Here is a 24,399-nt window from a genome sequence, read left to right on the forward strand (position 1 = left end):
CGATACGTCTCATCAGCCGTAGCTCCCTGTAGTGAAAGGAGGCCAAAGCCTGGCAGGTAACCACCTGTTACCATTATCCTCTCATTCACACACTACGGGAAAACTGCTGGATGGAGGATTTCATTGCTGGTGTGACTGAAACACCATAAATATTTATAGATGGTTGTTGAAGCAGCTGGCAGAGCAGAAACCAGAGTCTGACATCAATCCTTCACTAGGTGGAAATAAGAGACGCTGCTGCTGGCTCTGGAAGCAATCAACTGAGCAGCAGGTTACCTTCAGGTGTCCCCCAAAGGTATCAAAGGGGAAGAATTTGCAGGCCTGGTGGCCGTAGCAGGTGGGCTCCATTTCCCCTCGGATGAGGATGCTACGTGTCAGCAGACCAACCTCTGCCCTCATATCCACCCCGTCGACCACTTCACCCATGTGGAGGAACTGGGCGGTTCCTGCAGCAGCAGCACAGACACACAGGCATGTCATCTTCAGGGCCAAACTGGTGATGCTCAGATATATGAGAAAGAACAGTGGAAAAGTATTCACAGCCTTCTGCTGCTGCAGGCTTCACTGTGCAGCAGAAATCAGTCTATAGACCAACAAAACAGAGCATTAAAACCAAGCAATTATTTTCTCTCTCCGGCTGAATGACGTCACTCTAACTGGATGACGTCTCTCTCTGGCTGAATGACGTCACTAACTGGATGACGTCTCTCTCTGGCTGAATGATGAAGTCACTCTAACTGGATGACGTCTCTCTTAGGCTGAATGGCATCACTCTAACTGGATGACGTCTCTCTCCGGCTGAATGACATCACTCTAACTGGATGACGTCTCTCTCCGGCTGAATGACGTCACTCTAACTGAATGACGTCTCTCTCCGGCTGAATGACGTCACTCAAACTGGATGACGTCTCTCTCTGGCTGAATGATGAAGTCACTCTAACTGGATGACGTCTCTCTCCTGCTGAATGACGTCACTCTAACTGGATGACGTCACTCTAACTGGATGACGTCTCTCCTGCTGAATGACGTCACTCTAACTGGATGACGTCACTCTAACTGGATGACGTCTCTCTCTGGCTGAATGATGTCAGTCTAACTGGATGACGTCTCTCTCCGGCTGAATGACATCACTCTAACTGGATGACGTCTCTCTCTGGCTGAATGACGTCACCCTAACTGGATGACGTCTCCGGCTGAATGACGTCACTCTAACAGGATGACGTCTCTCTCCGGCTGAATGACATCGTTCTAACTGGATGACGTCTCTCTCCGGCTGAATGACGTCGCTCTAACTGGATGACGTCTCTCTCCTGCTGAATGGCGTCGCTCTAACGTTACCAGGTTAACAGTACAGTCCAGAATGGACTGCCAACGACATGCAATGGGTTTGCATCACATGATGCAGCCCCAGCAATTATTTTCTCTGAAAAAAGCTGCTAGATTTAATAGGAGGTCAGTTTGCAGCCTACTGGTTAGGCCATAGGTTGTTTGTTAAAAGAGTGTTTTCAAGTTTAAACAAATGTAAAAAACAAAGAATGAAAGAAAAACTGAACAATAACTCTGAATGCAGGAAAGAGCTAAAATATTATTACAGATTACAGGTACTGCCCACTTAAACTGCAGCGACACGCTGGATAGATGAAGTCGCTCTGGTCGGATGTTGTCAATCAGGCTGAATAAGGTCACTCTAACTGGATGATGTCACTCTAACTGGATGACGTCTCTCTCCGGCTGAATGACGTCACTCTAACTGGATGACGTCTCGCTCTGGCTGAATGACGTCACTAACTGGATGACGTCTCTCTCTGGCTGAATGATGAAGTCACTCTAACTGGATGACGTCTCTCTTAGGCTGAATGGCATCACTCTAACTGGATGACGTCTCTCTCCGGCTGAATGACATCACTCTAACTGGATGACGTCTCTCTCCGGCTGAGTGACGTCACTCTAACTGGATGACGTCTCTCTCCGGCTGAATGACGTCACTCTAACTGAATGACGTCTCTCTCCGGCTGAATGACGTCACTCTAACTGGATGACGTCTCTCTCTGGCTGAATGATGAAGTCACTCTAACTGGATGACGTCTCTCTCCTGCTGAATGACGTCACTCTAACTGGATGACGTCACTCTAACTGGATGACGTCTCTCTCTGGCTGAATGATGTCAGTCTAACTGGATGACGTCTCTCTCAGGCTGAATGGCGTCACTCTAACTGGATGACGTCTCTCTCCGGCTGAATGACATCACTCTAACTGGATGACGTCTCTCTCTGGCTGAATGACGTCACCCTAACTGGATGACGTCTCTCTCCGGCTGAATGACGTCACTCTAACAGGATGACGTCTCTCTCCGGCTGAATGACATCGTTCTAACTGGATGACGTCTCTCTCCGGCTGAATGACGTCGCTCTAACTGGATGACGTCTCTCTCCTGCTGAATGGCGTCGCTCTAACTGGATGACGTCTCTCTCCGGCTGAATGGCGTCACTCTAACTGGATGACGTCTCTCTCCGGCTGAATGACATCACTCTAACTGGATGACGTCTCTCTCCGGCTGAATGGCGTCGCTCTAACTTGATGACGTCTCTCTCCGGCTGAATGACGTCGCTCTAACTGGATGACGTCTCTCTCCGGCTGAATGACGTCGCTCTAACTGGATGACGTCTCTCTCCGGCTGAATGACGTCGCTCTAACTGGATGACGTGTCTCTCCGGCTGAATGACGTCGCTCTAACTAGATGACGTCTCTCTCCGGCTGAATGACATCACTCTAACTGAATGACGACGTCACTCTAACTGGATGTCGTCTCTCTCCGGCTGAGTGACGTCACTCTAACTGGATGACGTCTCTCTCCGGCTGAATGACGTCACTCTAACTGGATGACGTCTCTCTCCGGCTGAATGACGTCACTCTAACTGGATGACGTCTCTCTCCGGCTGAATGATGTCACTCTAACTGGATGACGTCTCTCTCCAGCTGAATGACGTCACTCTGGAAGAATGACGTCACTGTGACGTTACTCTGGCTAATGACCTCTGTCTGGCTGAATAACGTCTAATTCAATTTTAAATCTTATTATTTGTAAAAGGATTGAAGGATTGTAATTATGTAAATTGTGGGGAGTGGCAGCCTAGTGGTTAGGGCATAAAGGATCCTTAGGTTCTGAGTTCGAGCCCAACTCCAATAGACTGCCACTCTGTGTTTTTGAGCAAGACCCTTAACACCACACTGCTCCCTGAGCGCCCCACGATGGCAGCCCACTGCTCCCCAAGGGGAGGGGTTAAATGCATAGAGGGAATTTCACCAATGGAAGATCAATAAAGTTCAATTATAATTAAGTGCCTCGTAGCGGTCCTTATCCTACGGAAAGGTGGTTTTAGTCATAGTTATCTCACCTTTGACCTTCACCTGGTTGGGCAAGCAGGAAGGACAGGGCAGCAGGACAAACTCCTCAGCTTGGTGCATAGAGTAGTCAGTGCTGGCAACAACCACTCGGTCCCCACTTCCCCAGCCCACCACCTTATCGCTCAGCTCCAGGATGGTGTTGTATGTCGACACATCGATTGAAAGAGATGCCTGTGGACGAACTGGAAAGTGAAGATTCATCGTCAGAATCCTACTGAATACGGAATATGAAGGTCTTAGATCACAAAGGACTAGAAATGTACGATCATTGGTCAAAGTAGAGAGAATATGACACTATTTTTTTCTTAATCAAATTTTTCTTTAACTTTATAAATTACAGTTTGATAAGTAGTATGGAAGTAGTTTAGTTAATCTGATATTAGTATATCAGTGGGAAAGTCAAAGTGTTTATTTAAACAAAAAACATAAACAAAACGGAAGCGCAGAGCTGTGAATCTGTGGACCCCAGAGGCTGTGGGGGGGTGGGGTGCAACCCATCACTGGCAGTCTGGACGTGGGAGAAACACAGGTAAGTGACCACAATCATCTGACAGAAGATGATTATCTGTGTGAGTCAGTAACCAGGTTAACAGTACAGTCCAGAATGGACTGCCAACGACATGCAATGGGTTTGAATCACATGATGCAGCCCCAGTGAGTCGTCAGGGATCAGATCCAGATATGAGAAACAGATCACACATGGACAGTTCTGGAATCCAGAAATCCTGAGCCCGGTCAGGGGTTCCAATCCACACAGGAACAGACAGGTCCAGGGTTCCAGGAATCCACAGAGCGGGAAGGAAGGTTCAGAGTCCCATGTGTTAAGGGACAAGGTCAGATAGAAATACACAGATGCAGACAGGCATACACAGTGGTTGAGGGACTGAGACAAGACGTGGTACTGGGATCACTGCAGAACTTTAAAATGGTCTCCACTGAGGAGCCAGGCTTACAGGACTTAAAACTGGACTCCCGCCTAGGAGTCAGGACACGATCAGGAAACAAGACAAAAACTAAAACCCTCTCTAACCACAGGCCTCTGGGGATGGGGACATGGAAACTGGAATAACTAAAACTAATGGAACAGAACTAACAAAGCATCAAACAGCAAAACAATGATCTGGCCCTGATAGCTGGGCTTAGCCAAGTATAAATCGGAATGAGTTGGTGGATGAGATCAATGATCATGGGGGCTCCTCTTCCCTCCATTAAAGACATTTCATCCCAGCGCTGCGTGTCCCGTGACATCATCAATGACCCCTCACCCCCCCACCATGGACTGTTCTCCCTGCTGCCCTCTGGGAAGAGGCTTCACAGCATTCAATGCAGGACCAGCAGGTTCTGCAGCAGCTTCTTCCCCACCGCCATCACACTGATGTACTGTTGGATAAACTCTAAATCACAGACTCTGCATCACACTGACGACACCAAACCAAACACTTCATATTTGCACCATATAAATTAATGCTGTGAACTTCCATATCAATGAGTTTTTTCCACCATGTTTTTTCTCCCAAACTGTTTACATTTGATCACTGCTGCACTTTATGGATGGAAATGTCATGAGAGCTGAAGGAAACGTCATTTTGTTTAGTATACAAACTGTGTATACAAAATTACAACAAAGTTTGTTTAAGTCTATCTATTGTGACATAATTGGTTTAAGAACATATTTAATCAAGAAAATAATGATTAGAATTGCAATATTAATAAGTACACTCAACAAAAATATTAACGCAACACTTTTTTATGAGATCAATTAAATGTCGCCCTTTCCCTCAAATATTGTCCCAAACCAGTCTAGATGTGTGATAGTGAGCACTCCTCCTTAGCTGAGCTAATCCATCCCACCTCACAGGTCTGTCATATCAAGATGCCGATTAGACACCATGATTAGTGCAAAGGTTAACGGGGGACATTGTGTATGTGGAAAAACTTTAAGATCTTTGAGTTTATCTCATAAAAAGTGGGAGCAAAACCAAAAGTATTATAGTTTATATTTTGTGATATTTATTCTATATTAAAATAATTATCATAATTGTAATATATTTCTTAATGTCTAGATGGACTGCCCAGTCTGTGGATGTGAGTGGAAACATTGTTTAGATGAACCAACATTAGTGAAATTAACCAAGGGAGGCATTTTGATCAAACCCAGTGATCACAAACTCTATTATTGGTACAGCCCGTCCCTAGAGGGCACTGTTTCTCAGGCTATGCTGCCGTCAAAGGCTTTGCCCTTTTTACTCTTAAGTCAAGAAAACTTGAAATTGTTGATGAAGCTTTTATGAACGTCTATAATGATTTCAGAATGTGTGCAGGGTGTTGGTCTGCAAACAGAAAACACTGATGAATGATGATTCAGAGACATGCTTTAAATAAGCAGGAACTCTAAACTCAGCATTCCTAGCATACCTCTAACATCTGCTTTAACTCACCAACATCTCAACAGAAGCTGCTTTTTCCTTCTCTGTGACGGCACCCGGCTGTTGGGGTGCTTCTATCTATCAGCAGAGACCGGCGCACAGACGGTGTCCTGCTAACGCTCCCAATTAGAGACTTGAGGAAATCAAGTCATCCACATCAGCGGCCATGGGATTCCCACAGTGGCTGTTTACATTCCTTCAAACACCAGCTGCAACTGATCTTTCTACCCAAGGTCTATATTTTATATGATTCAGGGGATCTCAGAGGTATAGTGGATGTTATTAAATCAGACATACTGGTGCAGAGCTCAGTGTTAACATGTTCAAAGACACTGCAGGCAGCTGAGAAAATTACCCAGTTTTCCACACAGGAACCGGACTTGGTAATTGTGACACAGGCCATGAACCTGGTCCTTGTTCAGGCAGACAAATCCAAACTCCTTGCTGATCTTGTGGATGACATCTCCTGTCTGGTTGAAAGGTATTCCATCCTGGGTCTGGACCTGAACAAAGACAGATAGGTTCTGGTCACTTTTTCCATCTTTTTCTGGCCACCTGACGACTCATTATTTCATTTAAGTTGGCAGCTTTACACCTGTGTCCAAAAATATCTTCCTATTATGTAATGTCCAGCAACCCAAAGTGACTGAAGGTAGACCCAAACACTGCAACCACCCCTCAGGAGAGGTCTTTAATATGGACAAAAAGAATGAGGCAGACAAACAGAGAGTGGAGCAGTCAGGAGCCATGAGGCCAGAAAATGACAAAACAGTGATGAATAAAAACTAAAAGTGGTTCATAGGGGCAATCGGATGGCAATCAGGGAACAGCTGAGGCAGAAAGGAGGTGAGGAGCTGTGGGGGTTTTCTACTGAAGGTTTTATGATCAAACTATATCAGCAGCAGCTGTCTGTGCTTCTCTGTCTGCAGTCACCTGCAGGTCTGTCTGTGAGCGAGACGTTACAGCAGAGTAGAGCCATAATCATAGCAGTCATAGCAGACAGCTACATGCATCATTTAAGACCTTTTCATTGTTTGTGTCGATGTGGAAAATTCTACTCATGTTTTCTAGATCTAGATTACCTAGATTATGGGATCTCTCCCAAAGCAGCATTAGCTTCAGGGTAATCGACAGAGAAAGCTACTGAACATTTAAAGAAAAATCCACCTTTTATTGACTGTTTAATGATTAACAGGATACTTTGCGAAAATGTTAGATCAAAGCTCGTTTAGTGTGTGGTGGGAGGGCAGGGCTAATCATGGCTGTCCCTGACCATAGGTAGACCTGCTCTATGGGCTGCAGTGACAGACGTCCTATATTTCCCCGTTTGGGACCAGGCCCAGAAACTGCTGCTAGCTGGTTAGCAGCTGTTAGCGTATAGATGCGGAGCAGATGAGGAAGATGGTCATCAGGAGCGCTCTCAGCCGCCCTGTGCTAATGTGTGTTAATTGATCTGAGTTGATCTGAACTGGGCCGATCGTTGGGATAAATGTTTGCTTCGTTCCCAGGTTAATAAAAAAAGGCTTTTATGTGTTTGTTTTACTGAAGACGAGGAGCAGAAATGTAGAATAAACCAAACTAATCAACAAATAGTCAGACAGACCTTTGGCTGCAGCTGGAGGAGGAAATACTCAGATTAAATGAACCAGAATAATTGAAAACTCCTCATAAGGAGCTAATCTGATCAGTGGTTCTCCAGGATCAACAAGGGTTCATCTAAAGATGCTTCTAGAACTGACCGGTGACCTTTAGTTTAGATCTGCAGATAGTTAGTCAGGAGAGTTATAAGTTTTTTTGTGGCTGCGATCTCTGAGCATAGACTTCCAGGCTTAGATCTACTTTTCTACCACTCAGTTTGGATCTATGAAAGTTCCTCATTATAGAAAATAAAAGGCAGTAAAAGGAAAACTGAATGAGACAAGATCTGCATGATCTGAGAATGAAGGAGGAAGAGATAACCGCCTGTTTAATCTGCATCTATTAGGTGGTTTTTACTTCTAGCTCCAAATATTGTGATGATGAACCTTTTAGTATTTAACCAGGAGAGATAACAAAAATAATAATAATCATAATATGTATGATTAGATTCTGTGTTTTGAGGGATTATTTCCCTGTTTTAGATCAGTGTTAGATTGATAGAAGAACAGAGGAAAAAGATTATAAGACTGATGGAAAGCAGATAGAATGAGAGCGGAGGAAAATAGGAAGACTGATGGAAAGATCAGTTAAAGAGAAGGAAGAAAAATCTACCTGGCAGGAGTCAGTTAGAAAGAACATAAGCTGGAGGGAAGAATGCAGAGAAGACTGATTGACCAGATGGCTCTAATAAACACCACAGAATGATTGATTTCTTAGGAAATAGGAGAGGCACATTCCTGGATTTAACACTTGATTTTTGTTCTTTAAATATCAATACATATTTAAAAATTGATGCAAGCATCACTGTCTCCATTTCCTATTATAATATTGATGATATGTATTTATTTTTATCTATAATCTGGAAATGTCCCCAGACTGAATTTCAGAAGTCTGCTCACCTTATGGGTGCTTCTCAACCATTATAAAGGTGATAATAACAACTCAGATAAATAGGCTGTAAGTTAGTAAAGTTATAAAAAAAAGTTTTATTTCTGTTGCACCTTTCACAGATGTTAACATAAAAAAAATCTTCACAAAACCCAAAACATGCTTCAGTGAATGCCAGTCCACGTAAAACGTCTTTAGGCTAAAACCAGGCATTTTTCCAGCTAAAACTGGGGCAGCCATGTTTGTTTTGCCTCTGGTAAACACAGTGATGTCATACATGTCCCAGCATTTCATTGGTCCAACATATTTCTGTATCGATGCCAAACGTATCTGCTGGCTCCTGGCAAAAAGGATTATTTGGGAGTTTGTGAGTTTACAAACGCTGTCAGAATTCATCGTGTTTAGAAGGTAAAACAATCACAGGTTAGCGAGGCAATGAGTTCTAGAACATGATGTTCTAAAGCAGGACAAAGAGTTTGATTAAACTTTGGAATAGTGGAAACAGAGAGAAATAAAAATCTTTTCAGGTTGAGGCTGGAGCCGATGGAAGAAAGCATTCATGTTGTCTTCTGTTATGGATCGTCCTTCATTCCATGTTGGACAGGAAGAGCCTCAAAGTTCAGCTTTAGAGTTTTTCCATCTCAGTGGGAAAAATCATTACTACAAACACTTTCATATCAATGATCAAATATTATTAATTAAAACCTATGACAATCATAAAACAATTAGAGGCTATTTTTACATAGTTTGTTTTTCCTTTTTTTTTTTTTTTTGAATTCTCTGGGTTCCCGGCGCCCCCTGGTGGCCCTGGCTGTAAAAAGCACAGATCAACCTTTTTAATAGAGATAACTTGAGAGGCTGCCGTTCATCCAGCAGCTTTCTGTCCCTGAATCTCTTGTTGTCAGTTAGATAAGTCACTCTACACTCTTCTAGATTAAAAAATGAAATATTCAACAGCGCAGAGAAGAAGCCAAACCTGAAGCCACCATCATTAATTATTGATACTTCCATCAAAGGCTACAGAGAGGAAAGGCGTGAGCAGGAAAGGTTTACCTGGATGTCCAAAGGACGGCGGCACAGCTGCTCTGGATGAGCTTGCTGCAGGTCATGGAGCTTCTCCCAGTCTCCAGATCCCCTTTCATCGTCCCGATCAAACCAGTCAGACCACTCTGCTTCTGTGGAAAGCACAGCTTGCCTTAATGGTTCAACTGGTTTAGACTCTGATGCTGCTCTAATCAACCTTTTTACAATTATTAAACTAATTATACTATTTTATAATACTACCTTCACTAGAACTAATACTACTACTACTACTATTATTTCTATCTTTACTATGACTAATACCACCACTGCTAACAGTAATACTGCCATTACTAATAATAAAATAATATTATTATTATTACTACTACTATTACTAAAATTACTATTACTAATACTTCTATGTCAAAATTACTTATAAAGAACTTAATAAATAAGTGCTGTACAAGAACAACAAAAACACATGTTAATAAAAACAGAATATTAATACTCTCTTCAAATAAATGCCAATGAATAAAAATGCGTTTTGAGAAGTGTTTAAACGTGATCCAGGCTGGGGGCAGATCGAGTTAGGAAAGGCAAATTGTTCCATAGAATAGGAGAAACCAGAGAAAAGGTCTGATCTGCTTTCCTCTAAAGGCCAGTCTGAGGAACTGCTTTTTCTGGACACAGACTGACATTTTAAAAGCTCCTAAAGGTAAGGGGGAGCTGACCCATTTAAAACTTTATAAGTAATAAAAGAGTCTAAGAATCTATTTGATAAAGCCAGTGTGAAGAGTAGCCAGCCAAGCCTTATATGGTCACGTTTCCTGGTTCCATTAAGAAGCCATCCTGCTGTGTTCTGGAACATTTGTGAAGTGGACCATGGGATGTGGTGGTCTAGTAGTTAGGGCATAGAGCTTGGATCCAAGAATTTAAGCCCCACTCCCACAGCCTGCCAATCTAGGTCCCTGAGCCAGACCCTTAACTCCACACTGCTTCCCAGGCGCCACACAATGGCAGCCCACGGAGATGGGTTAAATGCAAAGAGTTAATTTCACTGCTCTGTACTCATGAACATGGAATAACATCGGAATAAAGTTGAATTCTATTCTATCATGTCGAAGTCACTGCATGTGTGATTGATCCATGCCTCTGTATATGAATTGCAATAATCTAAACAAGATGTAATGAAGGTATGGATTTATGTCAGGGTTCCCGTGTGTGTGTGTGTGTGTGTGTGTGTGTGTGTGTGTGTGTGTGTGTGCGTTTGAGTGCGAGTGATGCATCTTCACCTGAGAGGATCTGGGTGGAGTACCTGGGCTGCCTACAAAGGTGGAGCCTGTCAACTTCATCAGAGTGCTGGGATTAAAGGTGTAGCAGAGCCTTCACTCAGAGCTGGATGACTAACATTTACCGGTAGTCTTTCTGGCCATCTCTGGTTAAATCATTTTCTAGTTTGATTATCTCCAGTGAACTTGCCTGAAGTTGCTCATTCCCTGTCCTTATTTTCTCCAGGTTTTTATAAGGCTTGGTTTCAGAGGATTCAGTTCACTGACTCACCTTCCAGTGGACTTGCCAGCTAGTTACCTGCCTGCCCGCTCCACCTGCAACCATCTTCCCTCCACGGCCCGCTCAAAGTATTCAGAAGTAAGTCCTCTGTGATTCCAGACGCCACCGTTCACAGAACCTCTCACAGTCCTGAAGGATCTAGAACTGTCTGTTTCTCATTGTTTGGTCAATTTATCCTTTTTTCCCCCAAAATTTTAACCAATTCTGCATGTGGGTCAGAAGTTAAATCCGAACATGACAATTTAAGTTTTGCTAAAATCTGCAGGTGGTAAAAACTTGATTTAGTGACAGACTAACTTGTTTATCTAGCTTTGAACAGCTATCAAAAGTGAAATAAGATTCCCTGCAGTTTGAATACCCCCCCCCCCAGCACTTTTTGATGATCGTCCAAAAGTGGAACAAAAAATTTTCCTTTATGTTTTACCAATAGCATTTAATTCTTAGGCATTTTATGTGTTCATCTCAAATAAAAAAACAACAACATAAACAATGAACATTAATAGCAAACAAATACAAAATAAAATCCTATTATAAACCTGCATTTATAAAACTGCAGCTCCTCTGAGTGACTCCATTAGAATAATTTAAACAAAAATTATAGTCAGACTGACTGAATTAGTTTCACTAATTAACAAAAACAGTTGATCCCAGTCTGTTCTCTACATCCAGTCTGTTCTCTACGTCAAGGACTTTTTTGTGTCAATAGGCAACCCTACATCAGAGATAACAAAAATCACATGTGGGGTTCCCCAAGGGTCCATCCTGGGTCCCCTCCTATTCAATATCTACATGCTCCCTCTGGCTCAATTAATAATAAACAACAACATCAGCCACCATAACTATGCAGATGACACACAGCTTTACCTCACCATGTCACCAGGTGACTATGAACCAATTCAAGCATTGAGGAAATGCTTAGAATAAATCAATGCCTGGATGTGCCATAATTTTCTTCAACTGAATAAATACAAAACTGTAGTAATAATCTTTGGACCAATAGAGGAGAGATCTAAAGTTAGCACACAGCTTCAGTCGCTTCAGCTAGTAACCACTGATCATGCCCCAAATCTAGGTGTAGTACTGGATTCAGACTTGAACCTCCAAAAGCATTTAAAAACAATTACAAGGTACATCACAGACTTGCTATCAGTGTATCAACCCTCCAGACCACTCAGGTCTTCTGGCTCCAGCCTGCTCTGCATACCTAGAACCAGTACTAAACATGGAGAAGCAGCATTTAGTTCCTATGCTCCACTTATCTGGAACAAACTTCCAGAAAACTGTAAAAGTGCGGAAAGCCTGAGTTCCTTTAAATCAAGACTAAAACACATTTGTTTAGGATTGCCTTCGACTGTTCTAGTTAAACAGTTCAACTAAAACATCATTATTTCAACTTTTTTATTTTCTTTAGTCCAACTGTTTTTAATATTTTTTTTTGTTTCTGCATTTTTTATTTTATCTTATTTTTTATTTATTTATTTATTTATTTTCCTACTTGCTTAGATTCTGTTTTATTTCCCTATATTGTAATCATGTAAAGCACTTTGTATTGTCCTTGCACTGAATTGTGCTATACAAATTAATTTGCCTTGCCTTGCCTTGCCTTACGTCAAGGCTGTTCTCTACATCCAGTCTGTTCTCTGCATCCAGACTGTTCTCTACATCCAATCCGTTCTCTACATCCAGACTGTTCTCTGCATCCATACTGCTCTCTATGTCAAGTCTGTTCTCTACATCCAGACTGTTCTCTACATCCAGGCTGTTCTCTACATCCAGGCTTTTCTTTACGTCCAGACTGTTCTCTACATCCAATCCGTTCTCTACATCCAGACTGTTCTCTACATCCAGTCTGCTCTCTACATCCAGTCTGCCCTCTACATCCAGACTGTTCTCTACATCCATACTGCTCTCTACGTCCAGTTTGTTCTCTACATCAAGTCGGTTCTCTACATCCAGACTGCTCTCTACGTCCAGTCTGTTCTCTACATCAAGTCCGTTCTCTACATCCAGACTGTTCTCTACGTACAGTCTGTTCTCTACATCCAGACTGTTCTCTACATCCATACTGCTCACTACGTCTAGTCTGTTCTCTACACCAAGTCTGTTCTCTACATCCAGACTGTTCTCTACCTCCAGTCTGTTCTCTACATCCAGACTGTTTCTACATCCAGTCTGTTCTCTACATCCAGACTGTTCTTTACGTCCAGTTTGTTCTCTACATCCAGACTGTTTCTACATCCAGTCTGTTCTCTACATCCAGACTGCTCTCTACGTCCAGTTTGTTCTCTACATCCAGTGTGTTCTTTAGATCCAGAATGTTCTCTACATCCAGACTGTTTCTACATCCAGTCTGTTCTCTCCATCTAGCCTGTTCTCTACATTCAGTCTGTTCTTTATATCCAGTCTGTTCTCTCCATCCAGTTTGTTCTCTACATCCCGTTTGTTCTCTACATCCAGTCTGTTCTCTACGTCCAGTTTGTTCTCTACATCCAGTGTGTTCTTTAGATCCAGTTTGTTCTCTACATCCCGTTTGTTCTCTACATCCAGTCTATTCTCTACATCCAGTTTGTTCTCTACATCCAGTCCGTTCTCTACATCCAGACTGTTCTCTACGTCCAGTTTGTTCTCTACATCCAGTCTGTTCTTTATATCCTGTCTGTTCTCTCCATCCAGTTTGTTCTCTACATCCAGTTTGTTCTCTACATCCAGTTTGTTCTCTACATCCAGTCTGTTCTCTACATCCAGACTGCTCTCTACGTCCAGTTTGTTCTCTCCATCCAGTCTGTTCTCTACATCCAGTCTGTTCTCTCCATCCAGATGGTTTTCTACATCCAGTCTGTTCTTTACATCCAGGCTGTTCTCTACATCCAGACTGTTATCTACATCCAGTCTGTTCTCTACATCCAGTCTGTTCTCTCCATCCAGTCTGTTCTCTACATCCAGACGGTTTTCTACATCCAGTCTGTTCTTTACATCCAGGCTGTTCTCTACATCTAGACTGTTATCTACATCCAGTCTGTTCTCTATAACCAGTCTGTTCTCTACATCCAGTATGTTCTCTACATCAAGTCCGTTCTCTACATCCAGACTGTTCTCTGCGTCCAGTCTGTTCTCTACATCCAGACTGTTTCTACATCCAGTCTGTTCTCTAAATCAAGTCCATTCTCTACACCCAGACTGTTCTTTACATCCAGTTTGTTCTCTACATCCAGACTGTTTCTAAATCCAGTCTGTTCTCTACATCCAGACTGTTCTCAACATCCAGACTGTTCTCAACATCCAGTCTGTTCTCTACATCCAGTGTGTTCTTTAGATCCAGACTGTTCTCTACATCCAGTTTATTCTCTACATCAAGTCCTTTCTCTACATCCAGACTGCTCTCTACGTCCAGTTTGTTCTCTACATCCAGTGTGTTCTTTAGATCCAGACTGTTCTCTACATCCAGTCTGTTCTCTACATCCAGTTTATTCTCTACATCAAGTCCGTTCTCTACATCCAGTTTGTTCTCTACATCCAGACTGTTTCTACATCCAGTCTGTTCTCTACATCAAGACTGTTCTCAACATCCAGTCTGTTCTCTACATCCAGACTGCTCTCTACGTCCAGTTTGTTCTCTACATCCAGTCTGTTCTCTACATCGAGACTGTTCTCAACATCCAGTCTGTTCTCTACATCCAGACTGCTCTCTATGTCCAGTTTGTTCTCTACATCCAGTGTGTTCTTTAGATCCAGACTGTTCTCTACATCCAGTGTGTTCTTTAGATCCAGACTGTTCTCTACATCCAGTCTGTTCTCTCCACCTAGCCTGTTTTCTACATTCAGTCTGTTCTCTATATCCAGTCTGTTTTCTATATCTAGTCTGTTCTCTCCATCTAGCCTGTTCTCTACATCCAGTCTGTTCTTTACATCCAGTCTGTTCTCAACATCCAGTTTGTTCTCTACATCCAGTCTGTTCTCTACATCCAGTATTTCCTCTACATCCAGGCTGTTCTCAACATCCAGTTTGTTCTCTATGTCCAGTCTGTTCTATACATCCAGATTCTTCTTTAGATCCAGTCTGTTCTCTATGTCCAGTCTGTTCTCTACATCCAGATTGTTGTCTATATCCAATCTGTTCTCTACATCCAGACTGTTCTCTTTAGACTGTTCTCAACATCCAATCTGTTCTCTAGATCTAGACTGTTCTCTACTGACTGTTCTCTACGTCTAGTCTGTTCTCTATGTCCAGTCTGTCCTCTAGATGTTCTATTTTTAGTTGGGTCCTCAGAAGGAAAAACAGATCCCAGCCCTATTTTATTTTACCTAAGAAATACGATATTTTTATGTATGCTGGTGAAGTTTCTCAGTCATCCAGGTAAAGTAAATGCCCCAAAAAGTAAAAAACAATCCACTAGACTTTGTTTCCATGTTTGAAGACGTTTCTCGTCCATCCAGAAAGATTTTTCAATTCAAAATGTCAGAAATAGCGTTGAGTTCCAGGTCCACAATATATCGGGCTTGTCTCAATCACCTTTGAATATAGAGGTCCTTCCTTTTTGAACAAACCTGGCGACAACACAGGTATACCGTTTAACTGGAGCAAATTATTTGGAGTTAGAGCCTCCAAGTCACTGGGATCATCAGAAGAAGGGTTATTAATATAGCCTGCACTTCACATAAAACTGTATGCAAGCTTTCAGACTCTAGCACTTGTTGGTTTGTGGTGGAACATAATACTCTCTTTATGTCCTGTACCAGGCATTCCCGTGCACCTCCGTGATGGGCTCCATGGGGGATTAAAAGTCCACTTCAAACCATCCAGAACAAAACTAATTTGGATTTTGCTTTTTGATTCAGTTCCGACATGGCTTGCTTTAAGTCACGTTTTGAGCTGACAAAGTTGGTTCTGTTGTCTGACCGGATTTCCTGACTTTTACTCCGCAGCAGATGAATATCCTGAAAGCATTTATGTAGGAATCTGGCCTCTGCCATTGTCTTTGACACACCCTACAGTGTCTGATGATCTTTCTAGCTGCCAAAATAGCATGAGGGACCCAGTATTAAGGTGGAATTGTAGAAAGCGTGTCATTTCTTCTTCTGTGTCCAACCTTTTCATGCATATGTTGAAGACTGAGCAATGAAACACAGTTTTCTTTTGGCAGAATTAATTGTGTCTTCAGGTAATGTTTTACTTAGTCTGCCACCCACTCTTAAAACACCATCAGTAACAACACAATCAAGTTTAAATAGATGACTTGACCTATTCACAGTACCAGACCCAATTCAGCTATTTCATCGCCATAATGTTTTATCTGCACAAAACTTACTACAGCTTCTTTGATTTGGCTAAATCATCATTTGTGAGCTAACAATTCTGTTTAGCACACATTTGACTGTAAGTGTGTGTTCAGCAAACTGTTTTTCTTTGTATGCAGCCTTTCCTTTAGTTTCAGTATACATGCTCTTTATCTTTTTTTTCACTTTTTCCAACTTCAAATGTACATTAGCAATTAAGCAGTGGGACACATTTCTTCGATCACAGCTGTACATGTTAGGACCTGGTCTTTCATTTCCAGATTGGTTTTCAAATGGAAAGGCATTTCTTTCACCACTGCTGGTCATTGAAGTGGGTAGCACTGCTACATTGTAGCAAGAAGTTTCTGGGTTCAATTCCTGGCCGGGGTCTTTCTGCATGGAGTTTGCATGTTCTCCCTGAGCATGCGTGGGTTCTCTCTGGGTACTCTGGTTCCTCCCACAGTCCAAAAACATGACTGTTAGGTTAATTGGCTTCTCTAAATTCTCCTTAGGTGTGTGTGTGTGTGTGTGTGATTGGTTGTTTGTCTCTGTGTTGCCCTGCGATGGACTGGAGACCTGTCCAGGGTCGACCCCGCCTCTCACCCGCAGACTGCCAGAGATAGGCACCGACCCCACCGCAACCCTGACAGGACTAAGCGGGAGAAGATGGATGGATGGATGGATGATGGATGGATGATCCAGTTAGAAGACTTTAAAAAAGGGCCAACCTTTATGCCTTGAGATGCTGGATCTGCTGAACTTTTATAAGAGCATGAATGATAGAAACTCTCTAAGCTACATATGTTTTAAACATGTGTGGTTTTGTTTGCAATGTGCTGTACAACAGTCATGCTATCAGACCAGAAGACTTGGTCAGATGGAGTCTAAGTCATTGCATTTTGTCTAGTGATACAGCTAAAACTGCAGCAGCAAATTTAAGTTGTGATATAGTGATTTGTTTAAATGGTCCCTAATACTTATCTCCCAAATCCTTTGGGTGTGATGCATCTTCTGACACCAAAGTTGACACATAACACTAAATCTTCAACCCACTTTTCCCAAACGTTTGCCATTTCTGGTGGAATCATCTCATCCCAGCCAAACGTCAGTTTATATAGCTGTTGAAGAATTACTTTAGCAGGGTGAATGACTGGAGCTAAGAAACCTAAAGGATTGTAAATAGAGCTGCTATTGGACAGAATACCACGTCTTGTTAGTGGTTTGTCCTTGTATATGATCCTGAGGGTAAAAACATCCTGTTCCACAGCCCATTTCACTCCTAAGGCTCTTTCTGTTGGAAACTGGTCCCAGCTAAGATCCATTCACCTGTTGCTCAGGGATCTGAGACAGGACATAGCTCTCCCTACCTACCCATTTATGTAAATACGCCTTTTGCACAGAACTCTTCTGATAAAGACAGAAGTCCTGTTCAACAGACTGGAATATACATAGAAACTGTGCCTGATTGTACTTATAACCTCTTGTGCATCCATGCTGGTTGTCATCAGCAGTCTTTAAGAGTGCATATGCTACACACCTGGGGGAGGATACTGCGCCAAATATATGGATCAACATTCTAGGCTCAATAAGCTCCTTTGTAATGTTACCGTTGGACCACCAGAGAAAACAAAGGTAATTTACATGTTACTGAGCTACTCTGACTTGGTGGAACATCTCTTTAATGTATATCATTAGGGATGGTGGACGACCTGAGTTGGAATCTGACCTGGGGTTCTTTGCAGCATGCCTCTCCCCCTCTCTCATACCCCTTTCCTGTCAGCCTACGGTAAAAAAAATTAGCCACTAGTGCCATAAAAACTCGTAAAAGAAAAAAAAAAGTAGCCCCTCAGTTTTTCAAGAAAAACTCTGTCTATTGAGCCTGGATATGGAGTGTGAGCGCTGGCTAGGTCATCCGGTCATTACCTGTTAATTCAAAAGTCCTTTAAATATATATTCAAGTGGGAAATTACACTTCAAAACTTCATCTGATTGGTCAGCTGATCAAGATAATGATTGTACTATCTTTAGTGGCAGAGCGCTTCTGATAGTCCAAAGTGGGTGCTAGGCTAACTGGGTACTAGTAGCAGTGGGAATCCCAAGAGCGAGCTTTCTCAGCCACGGACTCTAGGATTTTCTGCTGTCTGTAATTGTCTGTAGTGACTGAAAGGCAAAAGAAACAGTTAATCAGTAATGTGGTAAAAACTACTGGTACCAGAATATAACATTCATTGTTTCATCAGAAAGTTTTAACACTGTAGGTCAACGTTGGTATTAATTTTAAACAGTTTAAAGACGTTTAAACAAAGATATTTAGAGTAATCATCTGCACTGCAATGATCTAGAAATAAGCAAAAATGTTAATTTGAGCAGGTAAATAAGATGATTTGCCAATGAAATAACTATTTTAACTCTTAAACTAAGATACCTAGATAATATGCACTTGAAATGAGACAATACAAGAACTCTGCCTCCTCATCTCTATATTTAGGTCCTAAACAAACTTCCAACCCACCCTGGCACATGCGTGACACATTTCTCCATAAAGCAGCCATCTTGAAGCGATCATTGCCAAAAAGTATTAAAGAAATTTCAGTAAGAGTGTTCTGTGCTTTTTTTAGCCGTTCCATTCAACATTATTACACATAACTACATTTCTGAACATCTACGGTTTGTTTTCTTTGTCTCTTTGGATTGCATGGATTGTTCTGACATCTGCTGAAAATGTCATATCAATAACACCTCTAGAAATATATATATACTGAGAAAAATGGTGGCGTGTTCAATACCTATTTTAGCCACTGTAACTGTGCCGATTGGCTTTAAGTGTTTTTTTTTAAATATTAATTCCCCAGTTAAAAACCAAATCTGTCCAGATGCAGGTGATTAAAAAATGAAGTAAACTTTATAAGGTTAAGGATTAGCGTCTAGCTGGTCGGCACTGGAGATGAAAGGAGAACCAAATGTATATTCTCATCATTGCAGCCCGCTGGATTGTAGGTGTACTGCAGTTTCTCTCAGACTGATTGTCTCCGGGTTTCCATAGTAATGGGATAAACTGGATTGAACCCAGAATTCAATTTAGAGTGAGTCTGAAGTTTGCAGTTTCCTGCACAAATCCTCCACTGTGGACCTCACCACAGCCACAGAGACATTCCTGAAACAATAAGCTGACCTCCACAGAAGATGAACAACTTAGGCTAAAGGTCACTGCATCTCTCTCCAATGCAAAGGCTCCGCCTTCAAACCTCACCCTTCTGGACAGGAAAGCTCTGACAGCCCTCCAAAGAAACAAGTATATCATCATACTACCAGCGGACAAAGAAGATGCACAGTAGAACCTGACACAGCCGACTACCAAAGTTAAAGCCCTCCTCAGACACTCAGCCACCTATCAATCATTGAAGAAATACTCCACCAGCAGCTACAGGAAGAAGGTCATCAGCTACCTTCAGCAGTTAGAAAAGGACAAAGCCATCAACAGGCAACAATTCTACCAGCTGTACCCAGAAGAAGCCGTTCCATGGTCAGAGAATAAACAGTAAGTCCAACAAATGAGGAAATTATCAATTGTGTCAAAAAATAGGTTGCAAAAACAGAACTTAACAATCTCATAAGAACTTCACGCCATATCTCTCTCTCTCACTCACTCCCTCACTCCCTCCCTCACTCCCTCCCTCACTCACTCACTCACTCACTCACTCACTCACTCACTCACTCACTCACTCACTCACTCACTCACTCACTCACTCACTCACTCACTCACTCACTCACCAAAACTACAGAAAAAAACAGTCAAGATCTCCAGACAAATGCTGTGCAGTCAAAAAATCTAAATAAACCAATTGATGCACACACAGTCCTCATATGTTTATATCGCTGTTTATATATATATATTTTTTCTACTACTTTTCAAGGCTGCACTTTAAAAAAAGATGAAATTGTCCAGAGAGCTGTTCCAAACTAAATTTCTTTTTGTTTTACACTTGTGTAAACAAAACGACAAATAAAATCTGCCTAAGTCTAAGATCACTTCAAAGCAGGAAGAAGGAGAAGGGAAGTCCACTATTTCAGAATGATAAACTTCACTGGGCGTTGGCAGAGAAACTGGCAGATGGATTAAACTTCAACAGGAAAACAGATAAAAATAGGAAAATACTAAGTACAAACTATGTGGATGTAAAGATGTAACATACAGCAGAATGGGTTGGTGACTGTTTCAGAAACTCTTTAATTTCGGCAAAAGTACCTAAAAGTCTTTTGAAGAATCTGCCACGGCTCAGCCACCTGACGTCGGTGTGCAGCAGCAGATCAGGGTGGTCTGCACTTGCCTTCTCCAGGCACGGAATAAACGCCTCTGAAAACTCCTGCCCAAACAGAGGAAGCGATCTTCATCTAACGTCCATGACATGCTTCATATTTAAAATACTGCTGCACAGCTGTTGATGAATGATGTAGCGGTAGCTCCAAAAATCCAGGAAAGTTTCAGACAGCTTGAACAGAGCAACGAATCCATCAGAGCGCCCAACCATAGATGGAGCCCCATCAGTTGGGATAGATGTCATTATCTCATTATCTCTGCAGATTCCTCTTCGCGCTTTAGAGTCTCTGGTAACCTAGCAACTGTGGCAAACCATGCCCAGCAATCACCATGCATAAGAAAAGGTTCCCTGCATACTTTATATTTTGCATTTTTTTATTATGAAAATACACATTGGCCTCTCATGATCAATGTGTCGATTAGTGTTTTTTAAAAAAAATTTTTTTTTTGTCATAGCCATAAATAGGTCTACATTGTAAAACTTCTCGCGATCGACTGAAACTCCGCCCACGATCGACTGGTTGGGCACACCTGATCTACAGCCTCCCAAAAATACACAAGGAAGTGTATGCTCTAAGGCCCACCATCAGCAGCTTTAACTCTGTCACTTACATTGCTAACTCACTGGACTTCTCCAACAGGATAAAGAACCTGGCACTGGACACGGATGAGACGGTGCTTCCCTATGATGTCACATCCCATTCTGTTCTGACTCTTGAAGGAGGCGGTCGCATTTTCCTGCTGCTATCCAACTCCCTGATCTGTCCCTGCTTTGCTGTGTCTTGTCTTTTCTGAGCTCTCTCTTCATTTCACCCAAACTGGTCAGCTGGTCTCTCAATGCAATTGATCAAAACTTCTCAACTGGAAGGCAGGGAAAAGGTAACCCGTCCTGTCCTGCTGGGACATACTTCATGGGATACACCATGGACTCCTGGAAGGCTTGAATGATGGTGTGTTTTACAATGCTGTCAGGGGAGGATATTAAAGATGTGTGGAGTTTTGGTTTTATGATACTCGGATTTCCCCTGTTTGGATTTGGTGGATACCTGATGGATCTACAATTACAGAGGATTTCAGCTGCAATTTGGGTATTGATCAGGCAGCCGGAAGAGGTTGACGCCCTCACAAAGGCTGTGAACAAGCAGGACCAGGAGCTGAGCCGCATGCTGGGTGTGATTGAACACAGGCTGGCTGCGGTGGTTGAACGCAAAGGTGAGATGGGAAAATATCTTGGATGTGCACGCCCGATTCAAGGCAGAAAAGCCCAACACATTTGGAATATTGGATTTGCCACGTAGAGCCAGCATAAAAAGACTCAAGGCTGAAAATTCCTGTGCAGCTGCGTTCAAAACAATAAGTGTTACTCTGGATTTGACCTCCCCCCCCTTTATCTAATCTTCCCTGGATGTTATGGTGAAAGGGCCCAGAAGGACTGCTCCCCCCTCCCCTACCCAGGAACAGCTCATAGAGGACGATGGCCTGTGGTCAGCGTTCACGGACATATTGAATGCATTCATCAAGACACACAACTAATGTCTCAAATGTCAGATTGACTCCATGTGACTAAGCCTCCGATGTGAACCTCTGCTGAGATGTCTGTCTCGTGTTTACATCTGCTTTTCATGTGCGGAGGTTTTTTGATATCTCAAACTGTATCTTTACAAGGATAAAGTGTAAAACCCCCCCCCACGTGATGTGATTGTACTCAAACTGAAATCTCAAATACAATGTAAATTGTGGATTCACAATAAAGAAATTGATTGATTGATTGACTTTTATTTGCATCCAGACACAGAAGAGGTCTCCACAGTAAGGATGTGTTTAGTTCAAGACCACCCTCTGCCAAATAGGACCAACCCACCAATGACCACATCTGTGCTCTCTTCAGCTTGAGCCATACTTCCAATTCAACCAAGATTTCTACAGCCAGAAGCATGGATGCGCAGTGGGCTCCTATAGTGGTGAACATACCCATGGAAGAAGTGGAAAGCAGAACTCAGTCACTGGTTCAGGTGCATGGATGGCAAATGGGTCAAAATAAAGACCCAGCACATCAACACCTTCACAGACCACATTAACGCAGTGGACAGAAACATCCAGTTCACCCATGAAGATTTGAAAGATGCTAGGCTTGCCTTCCTGGACTGCAGGGTTCCCATTATGGAAGAAAGAAAACTCAACATAGAAGTCTACAGGAAACCAACACACTGACCAGTACGTACATTTGACTCACACCACCCACTGGATCACAAACTAGGCGTCATCAGAATGAGCAGAAACCATTCGTTCCACAGACAGAGGGGGAGCAAAGAATAGGGACACATTAGGACATCCCTAAAGAACTGTGGTTATCTCAGATAAAGAAGACAACAGAAGGAAGAAAACAGAAGGAAGATTGTGATTCCAAATGTTTCTGGACACAAAAAAGTGGTTCAGCCCAAAGACACCCAGAAACAAGACCAACAGCGTGGTTCACGCCGTTCAGTGTAGTGAAGAGAGCACAGCCCTGTAGATTAGACCAAGTAACCGTTGCACAAGCACATGGCTCAAAACAGGAGGGCGAACTCCTCAGGACAGGACTGAGCTGTTCACCTGTCACCTGTTGGGGCGACAGTGGCGTTGGATGTAGGAGCTTGCCCTGAAATCGAAGGGTTGACGGTTCAAGCCCCGACTCAGACTTTCAGTGTTGTTGTGTCCTTGGACACTTCACCTGCATTGTCTACTGATGGTGGTCAGAGGGAAGGCGCTATATAAGTACATGCCATTTACCTACAGCAGGGCCTCCTTTAATTCCCCCTAATTCTTTGTTCCTCCTTTAGTATAATAATCTCAGTTCCCCCCACCATCAGTTAGAACTGAAGAAGCCTCTAGAGAGAGGAGGAACGTTTTCTAGAAAACTTCCTGTCCACTTGCCTAGATTGAACTTTCCAAGCTTGACCAGGACCTGGATGACAGACAATCTTCACAGATATATAAACACAGGTTTCCTGTCACCTGGGTAATACAAGTCCTGGGGGTTAAAAACCTTTCAGTAGAAAAAGGGCCATTCTAAAGGAACCCAGAAGCACAGATCTATAAACACTTTCTATGCTAATAAAGGAAATGGTAAACTCGCTCCTCAGGTTTATGTGTCTGGGGAATTTCAAACAGAGGAAGTATTTATTTTTATGTAAATCTTCAAAGAAAAGTACAGGGTGTAGTTTTTATTTTTTATTTTTTCTGGTTGGCGCAGAGGATGAGAACTTACCTTGAATCCACTGGCTGCTGCTGGTGATGGTAAAGCGCTCTCCTGGTCTTCGCTGGAAATGGAAAGAGCTCTCTGCCTTCGATGTGGCCTTAATTCCTGGTAAAACACATGAATTACGGGAATATGATTATGATTAGTACAGGTATTGTCGTCTTTTAAAGGAACTTTGTTGGGTTTTTATGTATTTATTTGTGTTATTATGCCTAGAAATAGGGATTAAACAAAGTAATGGGATCAAATGTCAATGGTGTAAGTGGAACTACTCCCGGCTGAAAGCACGCCCCTCCGGCGGAGTTTATTAAAGCAAATGCTTCCTGTTCAACTTCTTGTTGCTGGCAGCGCGCAGCTGCTTAAAGGAATAGTACACCCAAAACATGATTAGCCTTCATTTTCTACTCACCCCCATGCTGAACAACACTCTGGAGTACTTTTTTGATATCTCAAATGCATCTGGAGATCTGGGAGGCTTCTTGCTGTCTGCTGACATTCAAATAATAGAGGTCTATGGTGCCCGAGGCAGAAAGGTCCATAAAAGTCCACAAAAAACGTGTCAATATTCCTCCATACTGCTCGTCCAATGTATTCCAAGTGTCCTGAGTGTGTAGCGTCCATAA

General features: G+C 42.5%; 1 protein-coding gene across 1 annotated transcript in view; it reads right to left on the minus strand.

Annotated features, from left to right (window-relative positions):
- The window catches only part of LOC119798269 (cell migration inducing hyaluronidase 1), a 134,494-nt gene that overhangs the window by 55,737 nt on the left and 54,358 nt on the right, over nt 1–24,399 (minus strand). Inside the window, exons 8-12 of the mRNA XM_038307642.1 lie at nt 23,786–23,881; nt 9,411–9,532; nt 6,187–6,334; nt 3,396–3,587; nt 277–446 (exon numbers count right to left, since the gene is read on the minus strand). Of these exons, the coding sequence (XP_038163570.1) occupies nt 277–446; nt 3,396–3,587; nt 6,187–6,334; nt 9,411–9,532; nt 23,786–23,881 (728 nt within the window). The remainder of the gene's footprint in view (nt 1–276; nt 447–3,395; nt 3,588–6,186; nt 6,335–9,410; nt 9,533–23,785; nt 23,882–24,399) is intronic.

Source organism: Cyprinodon tularosa, unplaced genomic scaffold (assembly GCF_016077235.1).
Source record: "Cyprinodon tularosa strain WSP-4 unplaced genomic scaffold, ASM1607723v1 ctg616, whole genome shotgun sequence".
Lineage (NCBI taxonomy): Eukaryota > Metazoa > Chordata > Actinopteri > Cyprinodontiformes > Cyprinodontidae > Cyprinodon > Cyprinodon tularosa.